We start from the raw sequence: 15,188 nt of genomic DNA, 5'->3' as shown, positions 1-15,188 counted from the left end.
GGTGGTCCCACCTCACCAGCCCCACCTCACCTTGTCCCCGATGCCCTCTGCCTCCTCAGCCAGGAGATACACATTGCCGCCGTCAGCCAGCAGCAGGGCAGTGTCGGTGGTGGAGGAGGAGCGGGGGCGGCACTGGTGCTGGTGCAGGATGGCAGCCAGGCTGCTGTCCTGGGGGCCCTTGCGTAGCAGGTGGGGGCTGCCACGCTGGGGCTCCAGGGAGCTGCTCTTGGTGCGTCGGCTGCTGCCCCCGCTACTACTACCGCCCCCAGTGCTGCTGTGCAGGCTGGCGCCACGCTTGATGGAAGGCCGGGAGCGGATCTGCTGCAGCACGCGGTTGAAGGCGGTGGGCCGTGCAGGCAGGTCGTGCAGGGACATGGCATAGGAGACACGGTGCATCTCTGGAGAGCGCTCCTTCTCGTCCGGGGAGTCATGGTCAGACATGCCCTGCTGCTGAGAATCCTGAGACGCTTGCTGCTCCCTCTCCCGGGACCGCCTGCGGCTGTGGAACAGGTGCTTCAGGCCGTGGCCAAACATGGAGCCTTCAGAGAGTTGCTGGATTTTCTTAAGGGAGAGAGAGTAAAAACCCAGTAAATGGGAAGCTCCTGGAATGACTGTCTGCTTAAAAAGACCCCACAAAACTATGGCAAGCCACCCGGCACCCACAGCAGGATCATGGTTTGTGTGGTCTGGGACTCAGTAGTATACAAGGGCAGTGCCTGGCCTCTTCTGTATCAATCTCCTCCAGTCCCTCACTCCTGTCGTCAGACCCTCCTACAAACTGCACTGGCAAGGTGAGGTGGGGCAGGTGAGGTGGGACAGGTTATAGCGTTATAGCAGAAGCAACTAATTCCCTACCCAGTAGCTACTTCCCTTTCTTTCTTATTGATCAAACAATGTTCCACTAAAAACTCCAGCTTCATCAGACTCCCTTACAGCCAGGAGGAACCACATGATACAACCGCAACCAATGAAAAGTGAGGGGTGCATCTCTGGGAACACAAGGCACATGGGTATTCCTGCTTCCTCCCATCTGGAATGGTAGGGTAATGTCTGGCCTCTTCCGTTTTTCGCCCTGGGTGTGGGTCCCCTAAAGGGGAAGTCTGCGCCAAGATCCACCAACACAGCTGCATGAGCCAAGGATGAAGCGCCCCTGGGACACTGCATCTTTGGCATCAACTGGTTCCCAAACAATCAAAAGTGGTTTCTAATTCCTCAGCATCTACAACCACAGGTGATATGGCTGATGATGACAATGGTGTTGAAGATGGACAGATGGTAGAGGTATCCAAGGGATAGACTTGGGAACCTGACAGCCTGTGGGGCCACCAAGCCAGTACCTATGCTGGAATCCCCGGGTTCTGAAATCTATATCCCTATCTTTGTCTTAAGACTCTAGTGCAATCATGTATTATTTGCAGCCAATTTTATTCCAGGATGTAGCTGACAATGAAATAAAGCTAACCTCTATGAGCGAGCCTGATTTGTAATGAGTGACTTCTTAGCACACATATCCAGGATTAGCTGGCCACAGAAATCTTTGTCCTCTGACTGCAGCAAAGCAAGGGGCCCTGCAGCCCAGAGCAGCCCTGGCCTCAGTCTTTCCTCCCAGCCTGCCACCTCAGCTGGGAGTGGTCAAAGAGGCAGCTAGCTGGCTCCCAGTGCAAGGCATCAGGCATCTGGGGCTATCCTTGTAGACAGCTGCTCATCAGGGCATGGTTCATTCTGTCAGGCTGAGCCCTCTGCAGGGACTTGGGAGCTGTTGGGAGCAGGTGTGTTTGGGATATCCCACATTCTAACTCAAGCCCCACCCAGTGGGCTCTACTCCATGGACATAGGGCAGCTTCAGCCACTGTAAAATCCATTCCAAAACCTCTCCACTGGGTTCTGCTTTACTTCTCCTAAAAGCAAATTTACAAAGTGGAAAACTGAATCATACAGAAAACAAGAAGGAACCATACTACCTCTTCCGAATGAATAGACCGCACCCTGGCATGACCTTTCAGCTGAGCACCAAGGGTTCATGCAAACAGCTGCATTCATACCTGGGTGTAAATAACCAGCCCTGCATGCACTGGTGAGAAAATTGGGCACTGTCATCTTTCACTCTATTTGAGTCTCCCCACAGATCTCAGAGTAGGTGAGATCTGACATCAACCATTTCACAGGCCAGGTAAGTTACACTATCACAAGCCACCATGAGTTAACAGTTTATACTTCCAACGTTCGCTCTCTCTCCCCCTCATTATCTCATTCAGTTGTCCTCAATACCAGCAAAAGTGACAAGCGCACAGCTCTATTTACCAATGAGGAAATTAAGAACTCCACTATCCTCGAGAGCTGAACTTGGGGTTTGTGCTGGAGAGGTTTGGTCACACAGTGCCAGGTTGCCCCATAGTCCCTGCTCTCCTCTCAGTGCCTGCTGGAGGCATGGCCTTCAGGTGCCCCAGGCAGACTGGACAGGGGAATTCTCTCCAGATCAGGGACAAACCTGGCATCTCCCCTTTCCTCAGGCCCAGGCAGATTCCAGACCGATCCAGGCTTCCCAGATGGGGCCAGCTGGCTTGGCACTTGCCCAGCTGCTTCTGCCAAATGATCACATTACATGGTGCAAGTTGTCTTGGGAGCATTCCATTCCAGGTCTCTGCCTCCTCTCCCCCCGCCTCATGAGCCGGTTGCTCTGACCTCAAGGCCTCTCCAGGACTGGCTCAAGGAAATAAGGTTGCCCGCGGAAGGCTTCCCCAGAAGTTCAGACTTCTGACCCAGTATTAGGGGCCAGTGACGCAACAACACTTTGTGAGGTCTTGGCAATTTCTGCTGACATTCCAACCTGCTGCTGGCCTAACCTCAGGCCAGAGCCTCACTGAGTCCACTGAGCATGAAGAAACCGAGGCACAGCATGGCTGAGTGCTCATTCCAGCCACAGATGAGAGAAAAGAGCTCTTCCATCAGTTGTCGTTCCCTTCTCAAATGGCCACATGGCCTGGGTTGGGCCAGGCTAAAGGCAGGAGTTAGCACCTGCTATTGGGTTTTCCAGGTGAGGTCCAGGGTCCAAGCACTTGAACCATCTTCCACTGTTTCCCAGGCACATCAGCAGGGAGCTGGATTGGAAGTGGTGCAACCAGGACTCTACCGAGCTCCCATATGAGATTACGGCAGCACTAAGCCTGGTAGAGGCTTAGCCTGCTATGTTACATCAGCCCATACTTTAATTTTTTTAATATTTATTTGAAAGGCATAGAGACAGATAGACAGACAACTAATGTATTATTCCTCAAATGCCACAACAGATAGGGCTGGGCCAGATCGATGCCAAGAGCCAAGAACTCCATCCAGGTCTCCCATGTGGGTGACAGGGACTCAGGTACCTATACCATCAACCTGCTGTTTGCCAAGGTGGGTATTAGCAGGGACCCAGACTGGAAGCTGGGTAGCCAGGACGTGAAGGGGTGCTCCAATACACAATGCAGGTCTCACGTGTCAGCTCAGCCACTGCATGCAACACCAGCCCCTCAAGCAGCATCTTAGTTGCTGTGCCAAACACCCACCCCCACTACTTCTATTCTAATTTCTTAGCCCATGCGCTGATCCTGAGAGTAGAGTAGATATGGCATTTGTATGTGTTCCAGACAAGTTATCTCAGACAGGATCCAAACAAAATTTAGACGTGTGGGTCAGGGGGAGTTAAAGTCCCCTGAACTTCATGATAGGACCCAGGCAAGACCAAAAAAGCAAGAAGTCACTTCCTACTTCCCCAGCTGATTTGCAGGTGGAAACAAGTCAGGAGTCGTGGTGAGGTGACCGCAGGACACTTGTCACAGCAGCACTGAGGAATCTCTTCTTGTTGCCAGTAGGCACAAGAGGAAAGAACAAAAACCAAGCCCAACAGCAACATGTGGCGAGAAGGAAGCTGCTCCAGACGGAGGGGTTTCTCTTCATGTGCAAGGTGCGAGGGAGACAGGAATAGCAGCATGGAGCCTGGGCTGGGCTGAGCTGCCCGTGGGCGTCATAGGAGAGAGGTTCAAGGAGTTTTGACATAATAATGTAAGTACTTAAAAAAAAAAGCCTTTGGCACATATACACCACCAGCTACAAGTTTCAGGAGAGAGGAAAACCATGGTGACTGCCTGAGGGAACTTCGCCCCCCATGCAGCCGAAGGCACCACCTGCTCTGACTAACGTTCCAGATACTAAATGTCATGGGCGTCCCCATGTCAACAACTTCTGCTGGTCCCTAGCTGCCAGAAACCATTTTGGTGGCTGAATGACACAGTGAGCTGAGATGCTGTTGAGTTTGAGGTGGGACAGAGGCTGAACCACAATCTTGGGGAAGAGAGTGAGGGGTGGTGTCCCAGAATGGGCCAGCACATAGCCAGCCAGAGCAGGCAGGGAGCGTGGCGGTGTCCAGGGGAGGTGTTGACACCTGGGGCAGTGGTCATACAAACATGGGTGCTGGCTTCTCCTCGGCATCCATCCTCAAGGGCGGGGTTGGTTCTCTGTGATGGCCTAGTCCTTTCAGGAAAACGGGTAGATGAGATGATTTCCGGAAGATCCTTCCCCAGAAGCCTGTGGTTTCCCAACAGTTTGGCCTCTTCCGTTTTTCGCCCTGGGTGTGGGTCCCCTAAAGGGGAAGTCTGCGCCAAGATCCACCAACACAGCTGCATGAGCCAAGGATGAAGCGCCCCTGGGACACTGCATCTTTGGCATCAACTGGTTCCCAAACAATCAAAAGTGGTTTCTAATTCCTCAGCATATTCAAAAGCCACACTAACCTCCAGCCAATTATCCTGCCTGGCAGCTGGCAGCATGCCCGCTCTTCCTCCCACCTGGGTCTGAGATGCTCTCCGGCTTCCTCCACTGCCCCTCCCCAACCCTGCAGGTGTAGCTGCCAGGGTTCAGTGGGGGTTCCTGGGTCACCCTGAGCCTTTGCAAGCCTAGGTCGCCAACGTTCCCTCTATTTATAGGGTCTCTATGGAAACAGGGCCAGCATCAGAGAGCTAATCACTACAAAAACCCACAGAGTTCCACTCGCAGGCTGCAAAGTGGATCTTGGAACCACTTGCCCCTGAGAAGCTTTCGTGGGGAAGCAGGGTTGAGGCAGCATCAGGAGAGGAGTCAGGACTCCCACCTCGGTGATGGTGACCACAACGGTGGCAAAGAGGGGACACTATTGTATTAGGCCTGGGTGAGCTTACTGTTGGAAACAACAGGGACAAAAGGATACTCCTTTTCACTGAGAGACTCCTGGAGTCATTTTTTTTTTCTTCCCCAACAACAGAGCTTTGGTTAAACCATCACTTGTAATGCCAGAGTCCCACAGGAGTGCTGGTTTGAGTCCCAGCTGCTCCACTTGAGATGCAGCTCCCTGTTAACACACCTGGGAAAGCAGCAGAGATTGGCCCCTGCCACCCATGTAGGAGGCTCAGGTGGAGTCCCTGGCTCCTGGCTTCAGCCTGGTCCAACCCCAGCCATTGTAGCTATTTGGGGAGTCAAACCAGTAGACAGAAGATCTCTATCTCTCCTTCTTGTCCTCTGTCAGTTTGCCTATAAAAATAAATTAATCTTATCAAATTTATAATAGAATTTGCCTCAGGGGCAAATGATGTCTCCAATCTCAATCTCATTTTACTTCCTCTTTCTTTACTGCTGAGCAAATACTGCTCAGAGCAGTGTAAGCTGGGAAAGGTCACCTTATCCAAGGAATCTTCTCCTAGGCAGAATGGATTCAGGGTACCCAGCAAAGGTTTTCATAAAAGCCACTGCCCTCTCTCTCTGCTTCTTCCCGCCCTCCCTGGCCTTCCCAACTTCCTGCTCCGAAGGCCCTTTCTGATCCCTAACATCTGCATGGACGTTGCCCTGCTCTGACCCCCACAGTGTTCATTATCCACACCGCCCATTTTGTAATTAGCCATGTATTGCCTACAACACGGCTGCCAGCACTCCTCCAACGGTTACCCCACTTCCACCTCCTGGGAGTCAGACTCCCCATGAAAATGAAGGGTAGGAGTCCTTCCCATCCTCCACGCCCCTAACACCACCCAGCAGAGACTGCAATGCCAACATGGAAATGACTATTTCATTATTTGATCCTAGTCTGTAAATGTGTTCTTTAATGTGATCTAAACCTCGTTCAACTACTTTTATCAAAGATTTTCAATGCTCAGTCCAGCAGCTTTTCCTTGTATCTAACTCAGATCCCTCCTGCTGTAGTTTAAAACCTCGTCTTAGTCTTTTTTTTTTTTAATATTTATTCACTTTATTTGAAAGGCAGAAAGAGAGAGAGAGAGATCTTCCAATCACTGGTTCAGTCCCTAAAGGGCCACAACAGCCAGGGTTTGGCCAGGTTGAAGTCAGGAACTCTATTTAGGTCTTTCATACAGGTGGTGGCAGTTACCCAAGCACCTGAGCCATCCTCTGCTGCCTCCTAGACATACTGGCAGGGAGTTGGATCGAAAGCAGAGGAACTGGGACTCAAAATGGGATGCAAGCATAAGCCGTCCCACCTTCTGCACCCCACTCCAGCCCTCAGTCTATCATCATATAATTGCCAGGAGCAAGCCACCTTGGAAGGAGATGGATATAGCCCACGGGCCAGAATGATTCCAGAAAGGCTTGGGCAGCAGGCTAACCAGCTTTGTGTTCTGGGGTGATTACTGGGCCGTTAAAATGTGGCTGGACTAAGGAAACCTTGAGTCATTTGCTAAGAAAAGCCAAATATTATTTTTCTAACACCATCACAACATACCTGATGTCTTTAACATCTCCGTTCTAACTTCATAACATAGACTTAAGGGTTCAGCTGACAAGAGCAGACCCTGGCCAGCCATGGCCTCATTCCTTAAATGCACCATCCCAGTCTACTGGGATTTCAGCAGATACCCTTTCTTGAAGGAAACCTAAAAACCAGACAGGAGTTTCGAGCTGGCCTCCAAGCCCCCACTGTAAAGCTGTGTGAACCTCGTCCCCTGGCATTCATACTTTTCAAACCCTTCACCTCCAAATTCAGATCCTCACAGATGTTCCAACTCCCTGTTGGGGAAACGCTTCTGGTTCTTGGCTTTGGCAGTTCAGACACTACTCTACGCACAAAAAAGGCACATTGCGTAAATGCTCAGCTTGCGAGACAGTTCCCACAGAACAACCAGTTCCCGGCTGGGAAAGGATCTAGAACCCAACAGAGGCAGGAGAACAGAGAGCTTCGTTCAACACCTGCTTCCCCATCGAGTCAAGGACTCTTCAGGAACCCCCCACACAGAGCTGCTTTGGATATGCAGCAGGCCTTGTGGGGGTGCAGGTGAGGTAACCCAGGTACTGGGCCTCTTCCTAATGACAGGGCTCAGGGACCTGCCACTTCCCATCTTACCTACTCTGTGAGGCAGGCGGTCCCCTTCCCATGGGGGTAATCAATGCTTTGCCCTTTCTTTAACACTTTGTTCTAAATTCCCCTCCCCCCAAATACCTTTGCTGATTCGCCCTGCATGTCTCTGATTAGGCCAGACGCCTAAGTGTCCTTAAACACACATGTCCTTCTGCCAGTGGCTTTCTTGTAAGCGTTTTATGCTGACCAATCTGGGAGGTTGCCTGGAGGCAAAAGCAGTGCCTACTCCAAAAGAACTAATCTCTCATCTCCTTGTCTTAAAGTCCACCCTGATTCTGCCTCCCCTGATGCAAAATCCACCCCAGAGTCCAGCTCCCACCTAAGATGAGATGACTCTGTGACCCTGGGTTTATCCCTTATAAAATAAACCAGGAGCACATGACGCAGCAGGGCCCAGCTAGCCAATGGTAGCTCCAGGGCCCCGGTTCACAGACAACACCCTCAGACCATCCACACTCCAGTGAGGACATCTGTTTTCTCCTACTTAAAAATAGAAACACAGGGCCCGGCGGCGTGGCCTAGAGGCTAAAGTCCTCGCCTTGAAAGCCCCGGGATCCCATATGGACGCCGGTTCTAATCCCGGCAGCTCCACTTCCCATCCAGCTCCCTGCTTGTGGCCTGGGAAAGCACTCGAGGACCGCCCAAAGCTTTGGGACACTGCACCCGCGTGGGAGACCTGGAAGAGGTTCCTGGTTCCTGGCATCGGATTGGCGCGTACCGGCCCATTGCGGTTCACTTGGGGAGTGAAACATCGGACGGAAGATCTTCCTCTCTGTCTCTCCTCCTCTCTGTATATCCGGCTTTCCAATAAAAAAAAAAAAAAAAAAAAAAAAGAATCACATGGGATTGTTTCCCAGTGTGATTCAAGTAAAAAAAATAGAAACACAGGGTCCCAGATATTTTATCAAAACCCTGTACCACAAGAGACATTTGGTCTATTGGCTAAGATAACATCTAGGATATCCATGCTCCACATGGGTGCCTAGGGTTCATGCCTTCCTCTTAGCTTCTTGCTATTGTGGACCTGGTGATGGCTCAAATAATTGGGTTCCTGCCATTCCCATGGGAGATCTGAGTTGCGCTCTCAGTTCCCAACATCTGCCCATCCCCAGTCATTGTGGGTATTCAGGGGGAGTGAGCAAGTGATGGGAACTCTCTACCTCTCAAAATATATACACACACACATTCAGACCCCCTCACCTCACCCCAGCCCCAAGCCTTAAATAAAATAAACAAAAGGCTTTTTGACTTAGACAACCAGTAGAAGAGATTTTAAGCTGTATGTGTATATCTCAGACCCTTTGACACATGTGTCACATCCACCAGTGGTGTTTGTTTGGAATCTGTTGACCATGTGAGCCCTTTTCCAGCAGGCTCCCTACAGGAGAATGGAAGGAACACAGGCTGTTTGTGGGGGGCTGAAGCACCTGCAACCACCAGGTAAGGATGTGTTCAGGCAAGGAGAAGCTTAGACTTCAGTTGTGACCTTCCCTCAAGTCCTTGATTTCTACATTTCTTGATGCTCACTCTCAGCATGCAGGAAGACCAGTGGACGGTGTGGGCAAAAAAAAAACATGAGATGGAACCCAAGGGAGTCTTGACTCAGAAATTTTTAAAGAGGTTGATATATTTTTTTAGTTTGTTTTAACTGGAGAGGGTAGATTTACAGAGCAAAGGAGAGATAGAAAGATCTTCCACCTGCTGGTTCACTTCTGAAGTGGCCACAATGGCTGGAGCTGAGCCAACCTGAAGTCAGGAGATTCTTCCAGGTCCCCCACATGGGTGCAGGGTCCCAAGGCTTTGAGCTATCCTCTGCTGCTTTCCCAGGCCACAAGCAGGGGGCAGAATGGGAAGTAGAGCAGCCAGGACATGAACCAGTGCCCATATAGGACCCTGGCATGTTCAAGGCAAGGATTTAGCCACTGAGTTATCACACAGGGCCCAGAGGGGCCGGTATTTGGCACAGTGGCTAAGATGTCACTTGGAATGTATGCTTCCCCTAGTAGAGTACCTTGGTTTAAGGTCAAGCTCTGCTCCCATCTCTAGCAGGTTGCTAATAATGTGCACCCTGGGAGGCAGCAGGGATGGCTCCAGTGGCTGGCCCCTGCCACTCTCATGGGAGACCCAACTGACTCTTCAGCTCCAGCTTTGATCCGACCTGGATACTGAGCGCATTTGGGAATTTGAGAAGTAAACCAATGGAATGAGGTTCATTCTCTCTCTCTCTGAATCAGCAAATGGAGATTGATCTCTCTCTTTCAAATAAATAAGATAAATTATGTGCTTAGGAATAACAAATTTTAAAGCTTCTTCAAGGAAAGAAAAATGACTCAGAAATCCCTGGGGAAAGTATTTCCAGAGACTTTTGGAAGAAAAGAGAACCAGTAGAGCAGGGGTGAAGCAGGTGGGCGGGGAGTCCAGGGCAAGGCTCTGGCCAACATCTCCAGACCCTTCCTTTCATGAACAGCTCTCTGCATGAGGGCTGGTGAGACTGCCAACCCCTGCCCCCCCACCCCCACCTTCAGCTTCCACAGCACATTAGGACAGAACCAGCTTCTGTTTCCACTCAGCCCCTTCTCCCAGGCCTCAGGAATATCTGCCACCTGCTGTATTTTTAACAGGAACATGTGCTGCGTGTCTTTGCAGTTGTCCCTTAAGCTCCTCCCTCTCCCATTCTCTGTGGAGCTGAGTTTTCTGGCTGGAGAATTCCATGTACTTCTGATCAACCTGCATTCTTGGTGGTTCAGCTTTTCCTCCGAAGAAGCAGGGGCTCCAACAGCAGCCCAGCATCAGATAGTGCAGAAAATCAAGCTATGAACTCAAGGAATCCAGGCAGCAGGTGGCTGGTGGGTATGACTGAATGCTTGGCCTGTTGCAGCAGGAGGGTCTTCAGAGGTCACTTTGAATGTCACACAGGTGTAAGGAGTAAGAAGCCCCTCAGTGCTGAAGGCCCAGGTGGCCTGAAACCTCCAGCTGTCATCATTTGGCTCTCTTTGGCAAAGGCAGAAATTACAACCTCTTCCCTGACCAGGTGATTCCCTCCAATGTACTTTTTGCATTGCATTACCAGGAGCTGCTGTGAGCAAACAAGAGTGGGACTAAGGGAGCAAAAGCTCCTATCTCCAAAGTTCAGAATGAAAACAAAAGCCAGACACAACTTGGCCACATACAGGTGTGAGGTAGCAGACATTAAACTTGTCCCTTTTCCAGTGGCTACCTACAAATTCAACAACGGACCACCTTCTACCCAATTTCAGCACCAGGAAGAGTTCTTTGAGTACTGGAAAACTGTACTAGCCTTGGAAAATAAGCCTGTACACACGCTAATATTCCGGGTTCCTTTCCTCAGAAAAGTTCAGAAGAATCTAGTGATTTGCCTGAACCCACACAGCAAATCAAACTGCCAAGACCTCCCATTCCTGTTTAGATGGGGAGTTGGCATCCCTTGGTAAACATGTGGTGAACCAAAAGGCATAAACAGCACAGCTCTGCTTGGCTCCTGGTGCTCCCCACGCTGGCACCAGCTCTGTTTTCAGCTCTTGCTGCCAGCCAGGGGCCAAGGCGCTGTGCTGCACCTCAGTGATATGTTTTCTTGGGGGTGGATGAGGGAGTTTCTTTTTCCTCACATCTGATCTCAATTCTGGTCCAAGGAAGTTCAGCAGCTGATACCAAGTGCAATATTGTTGCCCTAGCTTCCCCTGACCAGAATGAGGGTGTTATGAAAAACAGAGATGATACAGGAGGGGGGAACATGAACGAGTTTAAGGCAGGTATCTACAAAGACACTGCAGCCCCCACACGGCAACCAGTCCACCTCCCCAGGGAAAGGCAGCCGGGCAAAATGAACAGAGCAAGCGGTCTCTGCTGCTGACCCAAGAGGTGGGATAGTTCTCAAGGCTGTTACTTATGTTCTCCAGCTGATGGTCCCTCTGGTCAAAAGGATTAGGGTTTGTCAGCCAGCCTCCTCCAGAGCGGGCCAGAAAGAGGCTCAACTCTGTACAGACACCTACAGAAAGGGACCCGTTCAACCATCTCATCTCCTGACCACACAGGGTAGATTTGGGGAGGGGGGTGACAGCTGGGACAGACACCAAAGACACCTTGGGCGAACAGAACTCATCTCTGGACACCACTGCCGCGAAGCTCTGAACTAAGCAGCAGAGCCAGGGGTCTGATCTGAACAACGACCACCAACGTGAAAAAGTGCATGCCAGGGACCCCTGTCCTTCCTCTCCCAAGGAACACAGGTGACACACACAGGTAACAGCACCCACACTCACCTCGCTCTGATTCCTGACTCTGATCCTGGCCGGCCAAACGAGGGATGTCATTGGCTTATTCTAGTGAGCTCCACTGTGGCTGGTGCTACAGCACCCAGGCTTTGTGAAACATCACAGGAGTCCTTATGGCTCCCGAGCCCTGACTCTGTACCCTCTGCTCCGGTGGCGGCAGCATCAATCCCTACGGCACCTAAGTTCCTTCCTGAGGCTGACAGCTGGCACAGCCCCCTGGCCAGCTGTCTCTGGCAGCCCAAGCCGGCCGTTCCTGCAGCAGTTGCGGCAGAGGTGCATTCTTATCCCGGCTGACAGAGCGACCGGATTCAACTAGCCAACTGTCTCAGCCACCCTTGGCTGGGAAATAAACAGCTCCCGGCAAACAGCTCCTGCCTCTTCAGAGTCCGGCTGCCAGCTCAGCGTGTGTGCAACTTGAACCGAGGCCCCAGAACCAGCCTCAAGCATCCGCCGGGCCACCTGTCAGTTTTCCACCCTGGGGGTGGGCTCAGCAGGCAGGCAGAGATCTCCAAGCATTAGCTTAACCTCTGGCTCCACCTAACGGCAGGAAAGACACACACCCCCTTCACAGATGGACAAACTGAGCTCCATCTCTGAAGGCGCTGGAAGATCCCAAAAGGAGGTTAACCCAGCAAAGGAAATGAACGGGCCTCTGCTTGGCCTCCTGCGCTGTTACTTCCTCCCGCTGCCATCCTACAGGAGGGAAAGCCATGCCAACTTTTTAGTTAGCATGTCTGATTTCTCCAGCTCTTTGTCTGAGAACAGCACTTCACACACGTTATTCACACATACTCGTGTGGGTGAGTCACTAGAACCGCGGCTGAAGAACAGAGAACAAACAGATGGAGACAGGGTTCCTAATGTGCCCCCTCGGGTCCTAGCCCAGCACCCCCTCCTCCTCTCTGCCTTCGCCTCGCTTTCCCCACCACTTCCATCGGGTCAGGGCACTTCTACATGAGATGGGGAAAGCAGCGGCGCCCGCAGGGCTGGCCAGGGGCTTGCGGGGCTGCGCTCACCTTCAGATCAGGGGGCTTGCTCCGGGAACCCGCCCTGGGCGCCGCTGCACTGCTCGTGTCCGAAGTTGGTGCACCAGCAGGGTTAGCCCCCGCGGTCTCCCCAGGCCGGAGGTCCGCACCCGGCAGGTGGCAGGCAGCGTCTTCCAGCCCGGCTCCATCCTCCTCGCCCTGCTGTTGCTGCAGCTCGTCCGACCTGCACCTCTTCATGGTTGTGTGTCCTTCCAACGCGCCGTCTTGGGGAAACGGCACCCCTCTGACACTCAGACACGAGGCCTGGGGAACAAAGTACTCACAAGCAGGGGGACCGCAAGATCACAATTTCTTGAATTTAAAAAAAAAAAATCTAATTTTTAAAGGTGGGTAAGCGATGGACGATAAAGAAGCCTTCGGTACTGGTTGGAAGAGCTCATTCCGAACTGGGGAGTGAAGGCGGGTCACGGTCGAGGCCGAGCGGCCGGAGTCCTTGGGCAGTCATTGGAGAGGGCGGAGGGAGAGAGCTCCAGACCCCCAAACTTTCTGCTTTAGGGCACGGCGGGGCGAAAAGGAGCTGGGTGGCGCGGCGCATCCCTCCCTGTTGGCGGACTGCTGCCCGCTGGGCGAGGCAGAGCTCGGGGCAGCCGGCCGGACAGGTGCGTGTCCGCCGCCCTCCGTGCCGGCAGCGGCCCCCGGCCCTGCCTCCGACTCCCGGCCCGCATGGGCCGGAGCCCGCAGCGCCGGGGCCGCTCCCCCAGCCCGCGCTCCCCGCGCCGCACCCGCCGCGCCGCCTGCTGCAAAAGCCGCGGCCGCGGCCCGAGCCGGCGGCGAGCGCGCAACCTACCCCGCCCGGCTGCCTCCGCCCGGGAGGCGAAGGCGAGGCCCGGACGAATGACAGCTGCAAACGGCCAATGGGGAGGCCAGAAGGCTGAGGGGGCGTCGCGGCGGCGTCTTTAGGGTTGGTTGCGCTGTGCGATCCCCCGGGAGAGGTCTGGAGGGCGTAGCTGCTTGCTCCTTGGCATTGCGGAGCGGGGTTGCGGGGAGTCGGGGCTCGCGGCAGCCCGCCGTGGACCGCCGTGGTTCCTGGGAACTCTGACCAGGCCAGGCCGTCTAGAGTTCCTTTCTTATGGTGGGAAGGGGACACCATGGAACGTGGATCACCACTGTTCTAATTTTTTTCCACCCTGACTGTATTACCAACAGCTGAAACATCCATCTGCTTGGACCCCTCGCGAGGGCCAGACCAGTCACCTCCGTTCAGAGGTGTAAATGCTAAAGAGAGGGCATGCTCTGTGCCCTTGCCCCTTCAAAGCTTCCCAGGTTTGAGGACAAATCTCGTAGGTTGTTACTTAGCTTTAAGCTCAGAAGTGGGAAGCATTTGTTACTCAAGTGCGATACCCTAAGTGAGAATTCCGTGTTAACTGTGAAGCAGTGTTAATGGCGGGAGATGGATAGGTGTAGAAGAGTAGAAAAGCAATGCTCCCATAATAATCTCGGGCAAAACCTACTGAATCATCAGAAGGCAGAATGCAAATGTTGGAGTTACCAACAAATGGACAAGGTGGGGCTGACATACCATGAGAGCCAGTTGGAGTCCCTGCTGGTGTACTTGGGAAGGTAGAGGAGATGGCCCAAGCAGTTGACCACCTGCACCTACCTGGGAGACCAAGATAGAGTTCCAGGCCCCTGGCTTCCACTGGGCCATAGCAGAGGCAACCATTTGGAGAGTGAGCTAGAGGATGGAAGATCTCTCTCAGTGCATGAAATTCTGCTGTTCAAATGCATAAGTAATCTTTTTTTTCTTAACAGAGAAAGGTATATTTCTGGGCCTTTTGGCTAAGATCAAGTGTGTAATGGAGAAAGGTGCTGGCCACCCCATCCAAGTGAGTGCCTGCAACCTGCCTGGGGAGGTGCAGTGGACTGAGCACATTCAGCTCTAGTGGTTTCAGAGTATGGTCCTTGTAGCAGACCATCAGCATTACCGGGGCGCTTGACAGTGGGGAGTAGTGGGTGCTCAGACGCCCATCAAGGCCCTGAAGTCTGCTCTGGCACGCCCTGCTGATGAATCCGCTGCCATGCTAACATTTAAGACTCATTGGTTTAGACATGGTGAAGGGGCCGCTCAGCCTGAGTCAGTGATGATCTCCTAAAGATTTTACAGTTTACCCATCTCCTTCACACCCATCTTGCCATTCTAGTCTTTCTCTGGTCCCACGAGTCTGAGACTTTCCTGATGTTTTTCCGTCCTATTCCCATTCCAGCGGCTCATTTTAATGTGTATACTAGAAAGATTCGAGTTGTCAAGAATTTACTTCCTTAAAGCAGCCACTTTCTAAACCAGGCAGCTCCATTTTTAGAAGATAAGAATTTAAGATGGGCTGGGAGCATAGAACCATCCCCCACGCTCACTACACAGTATCAGGCACACTGTGGAAACACTAAACTACAAGCCTTTAGCATTTTCAACTGTAAGGAATGGCAGGATGCCAGTGCAGATCGTGGGCAGGACCAGATAGAACTGGTGGGGGCAGA

General features: G+C 52.4%; 1 protein-coding gene across 2 annotated transcripts in view; it reads right to left on the bottom strand.

Annotated features, from left to right (window-relative positions):
- TMCC2 (transmembrane and coiled-coil domain family 2) overlaps nt 1–13,396 on the bottom strand; it is a 36,510-nt gene extending 23,114 nt beyond the window's left edge. Inside the window, exons 1-2 of one of the 2 annotated variants that reach the window (XM_004578716.2) lie at nt 12,684–13,396; nt 31–561 (exon numbers count right to left, since the gene is read on the bottom strand). In XM_004578716.2, coding sequence (XP_004578773.2) covers nt 31–561; nt 12,684–12,890 — 738 coding nt within the window. In that variant the 5' untranslated portion in view covers nt 12,891–13,396. Of the gene's footprint in view, nt 1–30; nt 562–11,655; nt 11,749–12,683 lie in introns of those variants that run through there. The other variant, XM_058669075.1, reaches the window with a different exon arrangement.
- Between the last annotated feature and the right edge of the window lie 1,792 nt (nt 13,397–15,188).

This window comes from Ochotona princeps, chromosome 10, assembly GCF_030435755.1.
Source record: "Ochotona princeps isolate mOchPri1 chromosome 10, mOchPri1.hap1, whole genome shotgun sequence".
NCBI lineage: Eukaryota > Metazoa > Chordata > Mammalia > Lagomorpha > Ochotonidae > Ochotona > Ochotona princeps.
Note: the sequence above shows the minus strand (reverse complement) of the source record. Positions and strands in the feature narration are given on the sequence as shown.